Consider the following 18,351-nt stretch of genomic DNA (forward strand, 5'->3'; position numbering starts at 1 on the left):
GGTTTCACTAGTGCACACGCTTTTTTTTGTCTCGGGTTTAAACCTATTTATGACTCCTTTACTACTTTAAAAACACAAAATAATCACAATAGATCCTCATAAAGCACTTTTTTAGGTACATTTTCACCATATAGTGAGCTGTGCTACATATTTCAGCCTTCACGGAATCAATACAAAACTGGTCAATACTAATATTCAATTTCTAAAATAGTGTTGGGGTAATACTGAGAGGTTCCAATGTTTATGACAATTAACGTGCTCTTTAAAATGTTTGTGATTTTTTTTTTCATCCTGTGATGTTACCTACTGCAGTGCAGTGATTCTGTTCATGTTTTGAATGGTAAGTGTGTACCATAGTATGGGGGACTGAAAGTGCCACAATGAAATAAATACACCATGAAATGTTTAATTAAAGTTATGTAATAGAGATTCATAAAAAGAGAGAGAGAGAGAGAGAGAGAGAGAGAGAGAGAGAGAGAAATTTTTAAAACTCTCGAGGGAACTTTTTCCTGTTTCGGACTCCAAACTCCAATTCCCACGATGCACCGCGAGGAGCTGTGAAGCTGCAGTCTACCGTCTGGTTCAGACTCACACTCACTGGCGAGTATGTGGCCGATTCACGATGTTTCTCATAATCCTTCAAGCGTCGATAATTATTCCCCGTAAGTGCGAAAGATAGTCGGACCTGTTTTTTGTTTAAGGCGGCCTCTTTTCAACATGGGAAATTGCATCAATAAGGTGAGTCGACCTCGCACTTGAGGTGACAAGTTGCGAGGACGTTAAAGTGTCAAGGCAACGCCTTTTAACAGTTTGCTTGCATGCTCGGTGGACAACGTAAGCTTCAACTTCTGTTTTTTAGAAATAGTCACATGATGTCATTTTCGTCGCCGCCTCTAGTTAGTTTATCATTTATAGGGCAGCTGACCACTCAGCTGTGTGATGCTGTCTTTCCTCTAATCCCTTTCTTTCCCCCACAGGTCCTGCCTCACCTATATTTGGGAAATTTCATAGGTGTGTCTTGCTACCATTCTCTTGTTCGTGTGTTAGCTTGTGTCTGTTCTCTGATGATTCGTTCTCATCAGACGCAAAAGACCGAGAGCAGTTAGCCAGGAACAACATCACCCACATCTTGTCCATCCATGAAACGGCGACACCCATCCTCCAGGTAATATACCAATTTGCTATTTTATTTTATTTATTTATTTTTGCTAACATTAGAGTGTGCATCTGATCAAACTCCAGTATTTGGAGTTTTGTGGCCACTGGTGTGCATGTGGATTAATTTATCGGGGCCATACAAAGACCATGCATCTTCAAAACTGGAGGTATCTATATAAAAAGATAACAATGGAGATTTATTCTAAATATTTTTTTGCTATGTTTTCAACTAGAACAAGTTAAGCATGATATAGTTTGATGTAAACATGAAACAAGTGCGGAAAAACAGGAGAGGACTTGTTATCATTTAGAATGATCCACAAATGCTCGTCTTGAGCTTCATTTGTGCACCGTCTGTGCTGGACTTTATTTGTACCTTACAGAATTTTAGAAGTACAATTTTTCTTTTCCGTACATTTTGGACCTGCTGAAACCTCTCTTTGAACTGTTCCACTTGTTGTTGCCTAATGGAGCTCGTTCTGCTTTGAATTTTCCCTTGAGTCAGCATTCGCAGGTATGCTAATTGTTCCTAAAAGTTGCAGTTTTATCGAAGTAGACAAATCGCTTACAATCGGCAAAGTGTATCACGTCTTCATAATTCCTTGACAACAACGACTACTTTCCTCTACGTATGTGTTTTGGATACATTTAAAGAGTACAAAATAACACAAATAGGTGAATTGATGAAGTGCAAACCTTGAATAGGTCAACAGTCATCCAACCATTCTCCAACACTGTAAGCCCCGCCCCAAAGATTCCTGAAACTCTCGAGTGTATGACGCAAAAGCGATGTCTTCTATTGGCCGTGCAACTACATTTAGACAAAACATACACTGGTTCAAACACATAATGGTCCTTCAAAAATTCCTAGTTCCACAATACTCCTGTTTTAATTTGATTTGTTTTTGTATTCTTACTTGTGCTGCTGCTCCTTACTTTAAGATTGGTACAACTCTGCAAACCTTCCAGTCTGACAGGTTGTTCAGGAAGTTGCAATGGCCACTCGGTTTTTATTAGCGCACCTCTCGACTGCTGCAGCCCGGGATACAGAATGCCTTCAAATGTCTGCTTCCTTGACCGTGCGCATGTAGGCGGCTCTTGATGCTGCAGTCAGTGCGGATCATTCCTATTTTCTGTCGGATCCTAATAGTCGCTGTGCTAATTAAACAGCTAGTATGCTCTGTCCGCCAGGAGATGACCTATCTGTGCATTTCAGCGGCCGACCGGCCCACACAAAACCTGTAAGTTCCACACACACACAAAAAAAAAAAACTTTACCTCCGTCATGCCAAATGATCTTCTACAGGAAGCGCGTCCAAAGTTGTTTAAAAAAAAAAAAAAAAAGGATAAAATGCAGAAACATGAATTAGTGACATTTTTGTGTTTTTATTTATTTATTTATTTATTGCCGTCCACAGGACTCAACACTTCAAAGAGAGCTTCACGTTCATGCACGAGTCGCGGCTGAAAGGAGAAGGCTGCCTGGTTCACTGGTGAGACGCAAACGGTGATGTCATATCGTAAACACTTTGCTTGTTCATGCAACTGAAACGCTTTTTCCTCCACACACTAATTTAGTGTACTGAATCGTAAGTACTGGGCGTGTGTCAAGTGCTGCATGATTAAGAGTCAATGATTGAAGGCCTATTCTTTGATTCCTCAGACGTGTGTCAGTTAAGGGTGACAAGGTAGTGTGCCAGAGCTAATAAATAAGGCCCGGACGATTAACTCGTTTACTGCCATTGACGGCTAAAGACGTCAAAGATTCATTCTTTTTTACTCGGCTGGTAGTGAATGGGTGGAGTAACTATTTTTTTTTTTAGTCTACTTTCTACTTCTACTCCAAACATTTTTACCAAAATATTTCTAAGACTTTCTACTCATTACAAACACAAAAAGCAATCTTACGATTTCATTCTGACAAAGATTGGAATCGACATCTGTCTAAAAAAAATATATATATATATTAAAAATCCATATTGGTCGACCCCTTCTAAATTTGCACTCAACTGGTCACTCACAAGAAGCCTTTTGATTGGCTGGCAGACAAGCGCTATTGAAAATGGATGGTCCCCACAACATTTATTTAATTTCGCTGAATGTCATCTCAGTGGAGCACAACTTGATTGTATCACCCCGGGAAATGTTTCTAATATTATGATCGCCTAATTCGGCGACACACATTATGTGCTTTCAATATGACGTGAGAAGTTTTGGTCTACAGTATATGTTGCATGAAGTGTCTCCATCTAATCTTCAGAACAGAGTACTGTGCATAGAACCAACAGGACATAACAGGATGTTGTTGTATTCTCTTAAAAAAAAAATCTGGTATTTTTTTTTTAGGCTTCCGAAAATAAGAAAAGAAAATAGAAACTTCCAATATCATTTAAGCTCAACCCCTTTTTCCGCTTCAGCCTGGCCGGGGTGTCCCGCAGCGTCACCCTGGTGGTCGCCTACATCATGACAGTGACGGGACTTGGCTGGAAGGAGGCTCTGGCTGCCGTGAGGGTGGTCCGACCCAGCGCTCGACCGAACTTGGGATTCCAGCGCCAGCTGCAGGAGTTCGAGACGACTCGTGTCCATGAAGTCAGTTACTTTGCAATTTTGGGCCGGATAGACAGTTCCTCGATGAACGCAAATGTAAATGGATATGAATTTGTGAGTGTGACGTGAATATACCAAATTATTTTTTTTCATGCTTTATTATTTGTATTATGTGTAATTACTTTACTTGTGACAAAAATATTGATTTGCCATTTTCGGGTGACAAAAATATTAATTTGCCATTTTCTGAATTTACCTCACAGTAGGTCTTTAAAATAGCACAATACGGCCCCTATTAGGTTGTACTATTATTTTTTTTTTTAAAAAGTGATTTTGCTTTCCTATAAAAATATCGTTGCTTCTTCCAGTTCAGAAATTGGCTCCAGACGGAATATAAGGACAACAAGTTCAACGATGAAGCAGACATTCTGGAGCTGCTCGCTTCTTCTAAAGCCAAAGGCGAGCAAGTGAAAAATCAGGAGTCGACTCCACCGGGATCCTTTTGAGGTCATTTGCAGCCACGGCCGACATCAAGCAGTGAAAACGCCACACAAGTCGGAAATGCTGGATTGCTCACACAAACACCAATAACTTTTTTTTTTTCTCCTATTGATTGATGTTGTACTAATGTATATGTTGTGATACGCTTGCACCGTTTTTTTTTTTTAATTACATCTTGCCACTTTGATTTCAAATTTGGAAATAATAAAAACAGTCAATTCAAGTGTTAGGGTTTCTTTGTTTTTTTCTGGCTGGTTGACTGTCTTCCTGTTTTCTGATGTGCTTGAGAGGTCATGCGTGGCCAAAACAAAAACATCAAGACAATGTTTGTTTGTCACACTCCATGTAAAAAAAAAGTTACAAATTGTGAACACAAGCAACCGCACCGATCTCCAAAATTAAACATTTATGAGTTGTATTTTTCGACTGACATAATTTGTGCCCATACAGTCAAATGTTCCACGGAGGGGGCGGGGGGGCCGAGTTGCGCCGTGGCACCAAGAAGAGCACCTGACTGCTGAGCATCTCTTTTGCAAACCTCTTGACATGTCAGGCTCCTCCCTGCTCGCTGGAGCCAATCAACATAAGAGAAGATTTAAGAGTCACACTACGGGAAAAGAGTCCATGCAGAGGCAGGCAACTCTTCTGGTGAAAGGTAAGACACTTCTCATGGTTTTCTGTGCTGCCCCCTTCGTATCATGAATGCCACGTATTAAATAATTAGGATAAATGAGCTTCAAAAGGCATTTTCCGTCTTGAAAGATTTGATCATGGGTGTCAAATTGCTTGCTTTGAGTTATCTATTGTCGACGTGTTCATCAAATTGACATACACAGTCCTGCTTAGTTGCGTTTAGTTGACTCTTCATTTTAAATGCTGATGTTCACCAACGCTGGGCCGAGGCCCAAAATGGGGTCTTTGAGAATTCTTTTTTGGGTGTAGATTATCGCAGTAGTTAAATTATAGTTTTGTCTTTTTTTTTTTAATTATTAGTTCATGTAAATGTCATTTTCATGGCAATACTTGGGTCTGAAATTTTTGGTAAACTATTGTAGACATCTTAAATGAATTACTAAAACTGTGAATATCTTGTCCATATTAAAAACGACAAAATATCTTGTCAACTCTCAAATGGCTCTGCAGCAGGAATTCCCAAATTGATTGTAGCACCCAAAATAGATCCTACGACAATTATTTTTGTGCTGTTGGCTAGAACTGTAGTTAAACAGTGGCATGTTTCTCATTAAGCAAGATAAGTTGTACAATTTTCTCATGATATTGATTATCATTTTTTTTTTTAAATTTCATTTGTAATATATGTTTGCTTGTTGTGTTAGATATAATTAGTACATGGATCACCTGCACTGATACCCGCATCCCGTTTCCAATAATAGTCATGAATTTGAGTCAATTCAGCTGCATGAGAGTGCAAAACAAAATCTGTGCCAAATGAAAGTCATACAGCCATCTGATTTTCTGTTTCAATTCCCTCAGACATGAACCTGGAGGAGCACAACGGCGCGGCAGCGGGCTGTTGCAACGGCAAACTCCGGCAGTGGCTGATCGATCAGGTCAACAGCAAGCGATACCCTGGCCTGGTTTGGGAAAACCACGAGAAAACCATCTTCAGGATTCCGTGGAAGCACGCGGGCAAGCAGGACTATAACAGAGAGGAGGACGCTGCGCTCTTCAAGGTCACACCTCTGATTTTTGTTCTGTTTTAAGGGAAAGGTTACTGTTCACCGCCCACATTTTGGGTATGTTTGGTATGAGAAGGAGAGAGCTGGCTTATTGGGTGAATGTTCCAGGCGTGGGCTTTGTTCAAGGGGAAATATAAAGAAGGCGTCGACAAGCCAGATCACACCACGTGGAAAACCAGACTACGCTGCGCCCTCAACAAAAGCAACGACTTTGATGAGCTGACACACAGAACTCAGCTGGATATCTCCGAGCCTTACAAAGTCTACAGGATCATTCCGGAAGCGGCCAAGAGAGGTAACGTGGAAGCTGACAATCGACTTGGATGAGGCAAAGTACAAAGAAAAAATTGAAACCTGCACCAAGAAGGACATTGTACCTCATTTATTTATTTTTTAAAAATGCTACAATTTCCGAGCGCAAAGTGCACTCAAGCAGTGAAGCATAACTAATTCTGTCACAGCATTTAGGCACACTCGCAGAAACGAATTGCACAACAGCTGTATTAGTTGCATCATTACAATTCGATATATTTAGCGCATGCAAAACCATATCAGTGTGGATGCCAGATCACCAACACAACTGCCACCATACATGTAATGGTGTCTGTCTCAGTACCAAGACTGACCTGTGGGAGGCAGCATAGTGCATCCAGACTGTAGAAGTAGAAAGTAGCAGTCGAAGAAGCAAACCTATGGTGACATATCTGCTTAAAATGCAAGTTTGAGGTTAGCTTGCCCCACCGTATTTTGAGCAATAAATTTATAAATTTGAATTTTTAAGTTTTTTTTTTTTTTTTATAGTAAGACCCATAGCAACAAAATGCTTTTGTTCGGCAATCGCCGGTATTAGTGAATTACGTCACACAAAGAACCACAAGCTGCCAGTCGCCATTGCTTTGCTTATTGTCCGATGAACAGCTCAAGTGACATTGGTTTTGTGTTTTTCTGCGAAATGTCTTGGCGCTGTGTGGCGATGCATTGTTTGCATTCTGGGAAGCATCTGAGTAGCCAAAAAGTAGGGCACTTAAATGGACCAATGTCCTTCTGTCAAATAGAGGGAATTGCAAGCCAGTGTCGACGAGTGTTCTTTGGCACGAGCGCATTGAAGATCTGTTTTCTCAACCGTTTTGCTTATCCTGAAGGGTTGGCAAAAAGGTAGTCAGAGCTTGTTTCACTAATCAGAAAAATCTAATCCAGGTACAGTAACAGTACGGAAGATGAGCGTGAGTTTAGAGGATGCTTCCCAATCCTTTGGTGTGATCCCTCCATACTCAACAGCGAACAGCCAGGTAAGCACATTGAACCTCAGATCAACCTCTGCTGGCATTTCTTTTCGAAACAAATTTTACAATTTGTCTGCAGGTGCAAACGCACGTGGTTTCCCAGGAGATAAGAGACTGGCGGGATTACAGACTTGCAGAGGAACATCTTGTTGCGGCTGCACATAACTGCGCATCGCATGGAGAGCTGCCGTATGCGCCGTGTCACTTCCCTTTGCCCTTCAGCCGAGCTTGGCCCGACTCGCAGTCAGAAAATGGTCAAATAACGCCACACGCTTCAGCGGTACACAACAGGGCCTCTGTAATGCCAAATTTTCTACTTCACAGCCTTTCAGTTCTTCCATCCCTACTTTTCGGAGGCCCAACAACCTTTGTACGTGACGGACCACAGCAATATCATCACAGGTGGAGAAACATGACACCCGGGCATCAAATAGCACAGAATCGCAAGCTATATGACATTATGTTTCTTTCCTCCAGATTTTAGCCTGCATGTGTCCCTATTCTACAGAGACTCTTTGGTGAAGGAGGTGACCACCAACAGCCCAGAAGGTTGCCGCATCACCCCTCCTTCCTCCTCCTCGCCGCCGCCGCCATCCTCATCCTCATGCCCGCCAGAGTTGCACAGCGGGGCGGATATCGTTTTCTTTCCGTTGCCGTTCCCCGAGTCTCAAAGGCAGGGTGCCGAGAGGCTTGCTGATATCCTGGAGCGGGGAGTGCTGCTGTGGATGACGCCCGACGGCCTGTACGCCCGGCGTCTTTGCCAAGGACGCGTGTTCTGGGAGGGGCCCCTCGCTCCATACGTGGATAAACCCAATAAACTGGAGAAAGAGCTGCCATGTAAACTGTTTGACACCCAGCAATTTATGAATGGTAAGCGCTAAAGATGATTTTGCGAACGGGTACTCTTACGTGGTTGGAATATGTCGGGTGTGCCTACCCAATCTCTCGCCCAAGTTCGTGAGAGACTGTAGAAAATGGATGTAAGGATACATATTTTAGATCTCTGCTTTGTTGTAGAAGTCCTATGGTAAATGATTATGACATTAATGGGAAATTATTTTTGATAAATTTGACATACTTTTTTAATTTAAAATTGTACAAATGATTGATATGTCAGCTTCTAAATAGTATTTTTTTCAGATTTCCCTTGTCCTCCAAGATAGCCGACTGATTATCTTTTTTTATTTATTCAGAATTAAATATTAGCTTTTATTTTGAAAAACAATGATTACTATTTTTGACAATTTTCACACATTATGGACTAAACCTTTGACTGGATTTTAATTCAATTTCGTTGTGCGTTTTGTGCTTCTGAAATAGTCATAAATGTCGGTTTGGCTAAAGTATTTGAGCTTTTGATTCTTTCTGATTCTAATTCTCTGATTATAAGCGGCAGATAGTTCAAACATCGATGACGTCATAAGACATTCCCAATGATCGTGGACGTGAGTGTACGTTTGGATTTCTCCTCGAGGGATCCTAATGAGAGTAATAAATGGCAGCATCTCTCCAAGACTGGGGCTGGACGCAGGACATCCCTGTTGTAGTGCGTATACTCTAATGCTAACCTGTTAGCAAGGTGCTAAACGGCGGCCGCATGCTAAGGAGCTGTCATTTTCAGTTTTTTGTCGCGGGGTTATGGCACGGAATAAGAAAAGCAAAACTGGAGCTTCGTTCCAGTTTCCTTCCATGGACGGTTCAAAAATGTCTCATTAAAAACATTAAGGTAAAGACGCCTTCGTTTTTTAAATGTCAATTATTTTGCCCTTTTGAGGGCGGAAGTGCCTCGCGTAAGCGTTTAAAATACTTGCGGCATTAATGTGTAAATTCCGCAATCTTTTCGCTTCGAAGATTAACACACGTCGTTGGAAATGTATTTCATTTATTTTAAAACATTCCAGGTGTTTACGTTGGAATAAGATAATTACATTGGAAATACGTTGAAATGGATGACTATCTCTAACGTGTAGTCTAATGGTGCTTACATCTTTTTGTGCATATATTACTGCTGATGACTGAAAATGAGCGAAGCCCACTTCAGGCGCTCTTTAGGTGGTAAAGTCCCTGTTAGTTTTGAGGATTCTTCACGTGGGGCCACCCATCTTTTGTGGTCAACCACGAAGACGACTCGTGTGTTTTGTTTTGTTTTTTATCTGTGCAGTTTCATGCCCCAAATTTCCACTAAACTTTCAAGTTCCTTTCTGAGAAATAGTCTGACAAATAACATGTCATGAGGGGAAGCCCACTGATCGTCATATATTCAAGCAAAGCAGATGCCTAAAATAAATCGATAACGATGTATTTTCACCAAAGCGCAATAATTAAATGTGTGTTTCCTCTTGTCGGTTCAATCAGCGCTTCAAGATTTTGCCCATAATGGACGACGTGCACCGCCACACCAGGTGGTTCTCTGTTTTGGAGACGAGTACCCCAACCCACAGCGACCAAGAAAGATGATCACAGCTCAGGTACTCATGCACGACATTACTTATCATTATTTAAAAACACATGAGCGTATTTGCAGTTTAAATTCTCACAGCAATGTGGTTTGAAATAAAAAAAAAATATGAACATGCTCTGTTCTGAAGCTTTTGCTGAATGGTAAATTATGCCCATAGCTATAATACGGAATTATACATCATTTCAAGTGAGCAAAAAAAGACAGACCGTTGGTGGCCTTTTTTTGGGGTGTGTGTGCTGTCTTTCCTTAACAATATCAAATTGAAAATTGTGATTCAAAATATGAAATTAGGTTATTGAAGTTGAAAACTTTTATCATTTCTAGTTTAATGTACTGTGAAGTGTAATATATGATAATCATGTGGTCATTTCATCATGTTTGGAATAATAGCAACACGTTTGGCATTTAACATTCTGCAATAAACCAGGGGTGATGATTGATTCACACTTTTTTTTTTTTAACATACAAATATAAACTCATGTGGACTGTTATGATAAAAACAAGCATTCCACAAATTGTCATCATGTCATCCTAAACATGTGTTCAGTTTTTCCATCCTATGTTCTCATAAATTTAGTTAGTGAGGAGGGCTTACTAAAAACCGAAATGGCCCCTGACAGGAAAAGCAAAAGCTTCCCCGACTCCCCCGTTCAAGGCCCCTGCTTATGTACGCATGGAAGTCAGCCGTAACCAACATGTTTCACACATAATTTCCTTTTAGGTGGAGCCAGTGTTTGCCAGAAAATTGGTCAACTATTACCAGCAGAGCAATGGCCACTACTCGCGGACTTACCAACACATCCAGGAACAGAACACAAGTCCCAATGCCCTCCCCTCCCAGAGACCCTTGCAAAACCAGGAGTGACACTTACAATCACAACTTTTATCACAACTATGAATGATAGAACATGGAGAGGCCCCAACTGAAACGTTAAACCCCCCCCCCCCCCAATCCCCCACCCTCAAACACCCTTAGCTGAGTCTCCTTATGAGTGTGTGTGTGTGTGTGTGTGAAGGATGCGGTTTCAGAGCGAGTGTATGAGGTTGAGGTTGGGGCACTCGAACAGGAAATGCTACCGCAGGTGCACAGGAAGTACAGCCCCTCACAAATAGACTGGGATAACACATTGTTTGAAGAAATATGTACAAGCGCCCTCCGAAGGTTTTGGAACGGCAAGGTCAGACAGTACCCTTTCGTTGGAAGCCAACCGCTTTTCTGGTGTTTAAAGACGTGTGCGCTCGGAAGAAGGGCTGCATATTCAAATTTTCCAAATCCATTCGATACACAAGGGCCCTTTTCGATTTTCTTTGATTTTTGAATAATTGATTTTTGGAAGGCGTTCTCAGAAGAATCGATGCTGCTACTCGGTGTATTAGAAAAATATGATTTATAAGACAATGCAACTTTATTTATATACATTAATAATTGCCGTTACATGAATCATGTACGTTTTATTTCCCGTGACCTGATCAAAACAATAAATACATCTGCCTTTATGCTTGTTGGCGCTGACTTGGCTGCTTCCGCCGTTTTGTGTTGAGGCGCTACTTTTGCGTCGTGACAAAATCTGGGTACTTATGTAAATTTATGGCGAAAAAAGACACATGGGCTATGAAAAAGAAAATTGATTCAATATAGTTTTATCTTCTTTTTTTTTTAAACCCATCCCTATTCTGAAGTAAACAAAATCTGTATTTTCGCATTGGTTAATATTGCTCAAGGTGGGCAGAACAACTATCAAGTAGCATACATAAATAAATGTAAATAAATCTTTTTGACATTTGACTGAAAATCTACAATAAGTGACTTTGATAGTCGTTGCACTGACTTTTTTAAAAGGGAGTTGCTTGGAAATGTGACGACTCTCCTGCCGTTTCCCTTTTCACCTGAAACTAGCGGCCAGACAAACGAGAAGAAAAACTACTTTTATGGGTTCAGTCCGGGAGACGCCGTCTTGCTTCCTCTGACTTTTTAGTGCTACGCCACTGCGTTAAAACCTAAGTGATCGTTTGTTCTTGCGTCCAACATGCTTGCCTTGAACAGTATTATGTCATCGTTTCGAAGTATGCTTGAAATTGTCTTCGGGTCAAAGATTTTATTACATGGCGTGTTTTTGTGGTGGTTCAGGGTTTCAACTGTTGGTGTTTACTTCCTTGTCGTTCAAAACCACAGCACTCTCATAATGGCTTCAAAACAAAATCTCATGAAGGTCGCCGGGCTTCTTTTTCCTCTGTGTCATCTTTTTCTAAATCTTGTCGTTGCAATTGTAAAATTGATTTGATTTGAATTTGAATGCAAATGAGTGAAGTTGTGTTCACATCTCTCAAATTGATCAATTTAAGGTAGATGGCATTTATGAACTTAAAAAAAAAAAAAAAGAATCAGATAGTAACCCCCCAACTACACATCATTGACTCGTTGACGTAAAAGCATTCCACTGAATTTGACCGACGCAACAAGTCACAAATCAATAAATGTCGTACTGGCCTTGACCTTTAGCCTAACGCATCAATCTTTTGGATGAAATATAAATTGAGAAACTGAGAAACATTGTGTGGCAAAAGAAAAACATTCTTGCATTCTTTTGACACATTTGCCTCGCATTTCCCTGTGCAGGAAGCCACGTTGTTTGTCGTGCGTCTCATGCCATTATGCGGAGCATGTCCTTTCAGTCACAATACCTCAAACATCACATTTTGGCTTTTACTCAGAACTGAAACTTAGTCAATGAAAAAGTGCTCTTCCCACCAAAACCACTGTGACAAGCTTGTTTTTTGTTCCTCCTTTATAAATAGGTCCTTTATCTCATATTTGAAAGGGGTCAACATTTTTTATTTTTATTTGATCAATTCTGTTCATAAATCTTACTTTATAGCTTTGAAAAAAATATATGAAATTCAATCATGGTTAGATGGGTAAGAATGATAAATGCATACTAAATCAGACTTGTCAGTAGCTAAACATTTAAAACCTCAACTATGATGTTTTGAAATGATGCTTTCCAAGCAGTCGGCCTTTGTTTCCTGTGCAGCAGCAGCCTCTAGTGGCGGGAAATCACAATAGCACTTTTTGATCGCCTCAGCTTGCTGCTGTGCAAATGTGTGTACAGTAAGATTGTGTTTGAATTTGGCCCAATGACATTTTTTTTGTTTTATCAATCATTAGAAAAACAGGCTACAGTAGGTTTGCATTTCCTAACTTGATTCAAGCTTTTTTTTTTTTTACACATTGTCTGTGTATGAATTGGTACGCATGTCCTATTTTGTCTAGAAATACACAAGCAAAATGACCAAGCTTCTCATGCATTTGATTTAACGCTTGCCAATATATATTTTTTGTTTTTATTTGTTGTACATCTACTACTGTGTCAGCATGTGCAGGGTCATACATCAAACCTTTTTGGGTAGTGGCCTTGTCGAGCCGTCACAAGCCATGTTATTTTTCGGTCACGCCTCCCTCGGATTGGTTGTTCATCCATGTGTGCGGTGGTTTCTTGAAAATCAAATTAGACGTACAAAATGGGGCCCGAGAGGGATGAGGTACGCAGTATACTCTGATTTACCTTTACCTTGCCACCGCTCGTTTTTCATGCCAAGTCAATGCAATCCCGTACAGACGGTCACGTATAAAATCTCACCCAAGCATCTTTTGTATTTTTATTTGATTGTATTTGTTTTAAAGTCAGCCGAAGGTAATGAATACCCTTAGTGTAACATTTTAGAAGTATTTATATTTTTTAAAAAAAAGCGCTAACCTTGCAAGTGAATTTTACTTTGTGCATTCACCATTTAACGTGGAGAAGAAGCGTTGAACTGAACTGCTTGTGCTTACTTTAACATACCTGTGGTAACCCTACACCAGACTCAAGGCCTGTGACCTAAGCATGTTTTTCAGGTCGGGTATTACCGAGCCCCCCGCCCGCAATTTGATGACAGTTTTACTTAACCCTCGCCGACTCTGATCCTGCTTGTTGACCCTGCGGTTAGGGGGCCGTTGACCTCATTTGCCTCTTTATGTACCTTCTGTCACTCGCCGACACCACTCGTCACTCAGGCGTCCTTTTGCTGACTTGGTGCAGTCGAAGATAAATAGTTGAAGGGTGATTAATGTCAAGGCAAGTTTGTATTATTCCGAATGGAACGCAAGTTTTCATATTAAAATGAAGATGAATGGCTTTGGAGTGACATGGCATTGGTGTAAATTTAATACATAATATCAATTTACAGAATACTGCATTTGTAGAAAATTATTTTATATATACATATATATAAACAAAGTGCATAGAAAGAAAGCTAGTTTTCCGTTAATTTTATTTTATTATTGCACTTTCATGTTGTAAAAATAGAGTGTAATAGATTCCGCACTTCAAAATAAAACAATTACACTACGCGTGTCAGTTTTACCAAATGATTTTGAGTAAAGCTACTGATTTGTTTTGGGCCAAATTCTGAATTCTCCGAGCATACATACTTTTTTCTTTCCAGTGTACACGGAAGAGAAATAAAAAATAAATGTTGGCAGGATTCTGACTTTAAAGTGGGAATTCTGAGAAGTTTTTTTTCTGGCATCAAAAAAAGCTGAATTTTTTAGATGGAAAAAAAACAAAACAAGTTCCCTCTTCACAAACCGAAAACGTAAAGAACCTGCCCCCCAAAAAACAAGATACGCAGAATACTGTGAGTTACCTTTCCCCTCCCACCGCAAGTGTGTTTCCTGCCCAGTCAACGCAATACAGTACACACAGTCACGTGTGTCAGAATTCTGATTTTAAAAACTCTGAGGATAAAGTCGGAATACTGCCAACCTTTTTTTCCTTTTCCTTTAATTTTTAGACGTTTACTTTTGATCGTTTATGAGCAAGTAATTGTACCGGAGACGTTTACATAATTCCCGTTTCTGCCTTTTCCCACCACTATTAATTCAACAAATGCCCGATTAAATAAATAAAAGTCATGAAAAAGTGAGATTTTTTTTTTTCATTTTTTTGTGCTGACCTGCTCAGCATGCTGCAGTAAAATAAATGACCAGCAGGGACCGCTATGCTTCAGTTGGGTGTCAAGCTTGTATATGACGCTTGACAATCACCAATAAGAGACATGACGCTTTTATAAGTACGATTTCCTTTATGAATCACTTGGATTAATGTAATTTAATCAGACTTACTTGAGTTATTAAAAGGTCTCCCTCCAGAAATACATTTTCGCGACAGAGACGTACTTTGTCTGGCGCGCCATGTGATCTGTGCCCGCGGTGACGAAAGAGACGCCGAGTGACAGCTCAGCCGCCATGTTGCGTGAGACTGACTGGGCCTGTTCTCAGACGTTGTGTGGTCTGAGTGTGTGGTCTCCAGCTGACGGGCAGAGGGGAGGACGGGGAGAGCCCTTCCATGAGTGCATTTGTGTGTGTGTGTGTGTGCGCGTGCGCGCGTGTGTGTGTGTTTACTTTATCCAGAGTCAGTCCCGGGATCTCTGTGGCCACAGCTTGACTAGAAAGCCCGGCCTTCCGGCACTCACTGGGTTTCAGTGGAAATGGATAAACACTCGCCGCCATCGCTCTGACACGGCTCATCTTAAGATCAGTTTTATCCGCGTATACTTATGGGACCAATGAGACCTTCACGCAAGGAGGTCTTTAGAGGTTGGTTTGTAATCTCTGAAAGTCAAGCCTCACTTAAAGCAATAGTCGTATTGATTTTGCTAAGCGGTACTGCGTTATATATGGCCAAGAATTCATCCTTTCATAGATTCTGATCAGGGAAAGCTCTGCACCAAAACAACTTGATATTTTTCCCCAATCTTTTTTTTTAGATTTCTATTTATCAATTTTTGCTGTGTCATGTTCCCCACCTCCAGTTTGCTCCATAATCTTGCAAAATAAACAATTGTCTGCCTCATGTAAATAAATCGGCCCGTGCACTTTTGTCAAAGTTGGCCTCATACTTCACGTTGGGAGAGAAACAACACTGATACATAGTGTTTTTTGTTTTTTATTTATTTATTTTTTTTAAACACGGCTCTTACTGTGCGTTCCTTTCCATGACAAACGCAGCCCAACACACGCGACCGGTCGCATGGTGTCACACGGCTTCCCCTCTGCCTTAAAATACAAATAAGAAGAAAGAGTTTTTTAAATTTTTTTAAATGTGCTCGTATTTTGAGCACCAACTCATGTTAGCCGATGCTAACTGGCAGCGGCTGAGCTAGCTCTGCCAGTGCTAGTTGGGATTTTGAGCTTAACCACTGTTGTCATTTCTGCACCATTTAGTTATTTTTAATACTCACTACAGAGTGAGTAAGGGAAAAAGTCCTTTAATGAAAATGTTTCTAAATTGGCAACACTGCTGATATCGCTGCCTTGCGTGTACCGTCCACCTGCATGCACATAAAAATAGAAGCAATGCTTTTAAAATAATAAAACAACACATTTTTCGACTTCATGAACATTGCGAGGGCAAGTCAAAGAATGTGGATGGGCTAGATGTGGCTAGCGGGTCGGACGTTGCCGAAGTCTGCGTTATACAAACACTTAACGAAACCACTTGCTCCTTGATTTGTGTCCGGCATCAGCACGAGCTTCAAGTCATTATTAGTTTTATCAATTACTATTGATGTCGTTCCCCGGTCATTTAAAGTATATTTGAGAAGCTTAAAACGTGGCTCATTACCGTGTTTATTGTTTCCAAGACAAAAGTTGAACATTAAGACGAAGCGAAGGAAATCGGACCTCATCCGACCCCTTCCCTTCCACTCATTCAACCAACGGGCTCCTCTCCCTCTCCCACAGTGATCTCAAGGGAAGGCTATGTAATGCGGCACTGCTGAGAACGCGCCATGAAAATATAAATACAACCTCGCCGCATTTCAACCATGCAAATAAACAGGGCCACCCGTATTTCCAATTAGAGCCGGTGTGGAAGGCAGGAAACGTGCTAGACGAGGACAGACCACACCCCCGCGCCCATTTTCTGTCCGTTTTCTCTAAAAAAGGTCCGGGTCAGGGACATGTGGCAAGACGGGGAACAATGGAAAGCGCGTTCAGGACTGGCAGCATTCAGCGCGAGCTTGCCCCGATTTGTTCGCGCTTGGAAACATTTTTTATTGTAGGGGTGAAAACCATTCTGTTCCAGGGTTAAACTCTAGCTCACAAGTGCAAAAAGAAGTTAAATGGCATTACAGTTGTTCAAGGCTCATTAACGACCAATCACAGCGCAGCTTGCGAAAGTCACATGAACAAACGAAGAGAAAACATGTACATTTTAAACATGGTACAAACGATACTCAGACAGGCCCGTGTGCATGCTCTGCTGTCCTGAGTGGCTGACTGTCGGCCACTCGTTTTGCAACAAATCTAAATTTGGATTGCAGGAGAACGTCACGCATGTAGCCGTCCATCCATTATCTGATTGGCTTTTCCTCACGGAGCAATTAATAATGTTTTGTTGTATCTTATGAACTTTCAGTAAAAGATTTTTTTTTTTTTTACCGTGATACAATGTAAAAAGTGAAGCGTGGTGAGTGTCTGTCACCGAACTATGTGATCGAGTGTTTTCAATATTCACATTTTTTTCCTTGCCAATTTTTCTATTTCTTTTATAAAACAGCAACAGCAGCAGGATAATCCTCTTTTTCTTTGACAATCGTGCCTAGATTGTGGATGAGTAAAAAAACTAAAACAAGAGTACATATGCGGAAGCTCTAACATGCGTATTTTTGGAATGAAGGAGAATGACTGTTTTTGAAAGGAAAAAAACCAAAACGTAAGCCAAGAAGCCGAGATTCAAACCCAGATCCTTCAAACAGTGAGGCAGACGTGCTAACCGCTAATTCCCCATGCTGCTATTCAACCCTACAAAAAAAAGCTTTAATCCCGCTTCATATTGGGTTCACCGCTCCTTCTCAAAAACAAAACTTACCTCATTTTGAGGAACCAAATCTGGCTTTATCAATCCAATCTGTCTGAAATGAGCCCTTTGCACTGTATTCCTCCATTTTTTTTTTCTTTTTCTTCTCCCTGAGTACAGCCAGGCAGCGTTATTGCATCGCTTCGCCTCCAGACCACCCAAGAGCAGCTGCCAGGCAGAGTCCGGGTCCTTGTTGTGATAAGAGCTTGTCCCGAAGGAGATTGTGCTTTGATAGTACAGCGAGGTCCACCTGATACGATACTACTGGATGTGCGCTCGATGGCAGGCCAACATGGTTGTTGGTCACCGCTTCAGCACATCAAGGGGCCTATTAGCAAACGTAAACACACAATTTAGTGTAATTGCTCTGGAGAGACGCAGCGTTAAGAGTCACTTTTACTCCCAAAATGGCTCCAAGGACATTCGCCGCATTTCTGAACGATTTGGATGCTTTCCGAGAGGGCCGAATTTCTTCGGGGACATTTGCTGAGTCATTCTTAATGGAAGCAGTCCCGATATGCCTTTGGATGAAATCCTTTTTTTGTTTTTTTCCTTCTCTATTGTTTACGTTTAATTGGCTTGCAGTGTCCCGCGCAGCCCTGCAGGAACCCGGCAGAATAAACACAAGGACTCAGGAGATTCTCTCAGGCCTCCACTCTGAGCTCTAAACACAAACAAGCGTACACACTGGCGACACGTTTTGGGAGATTTTGTTGAGCTGTCACTCAAATAGAATTTGTTGAATGTTCCCGCTCAAGACAATAAGACGCATGCCATCGACGGTTCGTTCTTCGCTCGGG

The 18,351-nt window shown here is 41.1% G+C and overlaps 2 protein-coding genes across 3 annotated transcripts in view; both read left to right on the plus strand.

Moving 5' to 3' along the window:
• Positions 1-526: 526 nt before the first annotated feature.
• Positions 527-4,429, plus strand: dusp22b (dual specificity phosphatase 22b). Of its 2 annotated transcripts, XM_088310496.1 has the most exons (8): positions 530-604; positions 702-738; positions 978-1,011; positions 1,083-1,165; positions 2,350-2,399; positions 2,577-2,651; positions 3,576-3,819; positions 4,074-4,429. In XM_088310496.1, the coding sequence occupies exons 2-8, from the start codon at positions 718-720 to the stop codon at positions 4,209-4,211; spliced, it is 645 nt and encodes a 214-aa protein (XP_088166622.1). In that variant the 5' UTR covers positions 530-604; positions 702-717; the 3' UTR covers positions 4,212-4,429. The 2 variants fall into 2 exon arrangements, with proteins under 2 accessions (XP_088166623.1, XP_088166622.1); XM_088310497.1 differs by having other exon boundaries at positions 527-738; positions 3,576-3,747.
• A 138-nt stretch (positions 4,430-4,567) lies between these two features.
• irf4a (interferon regulatory factor 4a) overlaps positions 4,568-18,351 on the plus strand; it is a 39,555-nt gene continuing 25,771 nt past the window's right edge. Inside the window, exons 1-8 of the mRNA XM_088310212.1 lie at positions 4,568-4,861; positions 5,701-5,900; positions 6,015-6,201; positions 7,104-7,195; positions 7,269-7,443; positions 7,514-7,591; positions 7,667-8,059; positions 9,545-9,657. Coding sequence (XP_088166338.1) covers positions 4,753-4,861; positions 5,701-5,900; positions 6,015-6,201; positions 7,104-7,195; positions 7,269-7,443; positions 7,514-7,591; positions 7,667-8,059; positions 9,545-9,657 — 1,347 coding nt within the window. The 5' untranslated portion in view covers positions 4,568-4,752. The remainder of the gene's footprint in view (positions 4,862-5,700; positions 5,901-6,014; positions 6,202-7,103; positions 7,196-7,268; positions 7,444-7,513; positions 7,592-7,666; positions 8,060-9,544; positions 9,658-18,351) is intronic.

Source organism: Idiotropiscis lumnitzeri, chromosome 12 (assembly GCF_059441095.1).
Source record: "Idiotropiscis lumnitzeri isolate Australia: NSW breed Sydney's pygmy pipehorse chromosome 12, RoL_Ilum_1.0, whole genome shotgun sequence".
NCBI lineage: Eukaryota > Metazoa > Chordata > Actinopteri > Syngnathiformes > Syngnathidae > Idiotropiscis > Idiotropiscis lumnitzeri.

Bases quoted from the DNA above. Each gene is read 5' to 3' on its own strand.
- dusp22b (XM_088310496.1), top strand. From the start codon at position 718: ATGGGAAATTGCATCAATAAG. The intron at 1,166-2,349 runs GTAATATACCAA...TCTGTCCGCCAG, and splicing joins CGGCGACACCCATCCTCCAG to GAGATGACCTATCTGTGCAT. The intron at 3,820-4,073 runs GTGAGTGTGACG...TGCTTCTTCCAG, and splicing joins ATGTAAATGGATATGAATTT to TTCAGAAATTGGCTCCAGAC.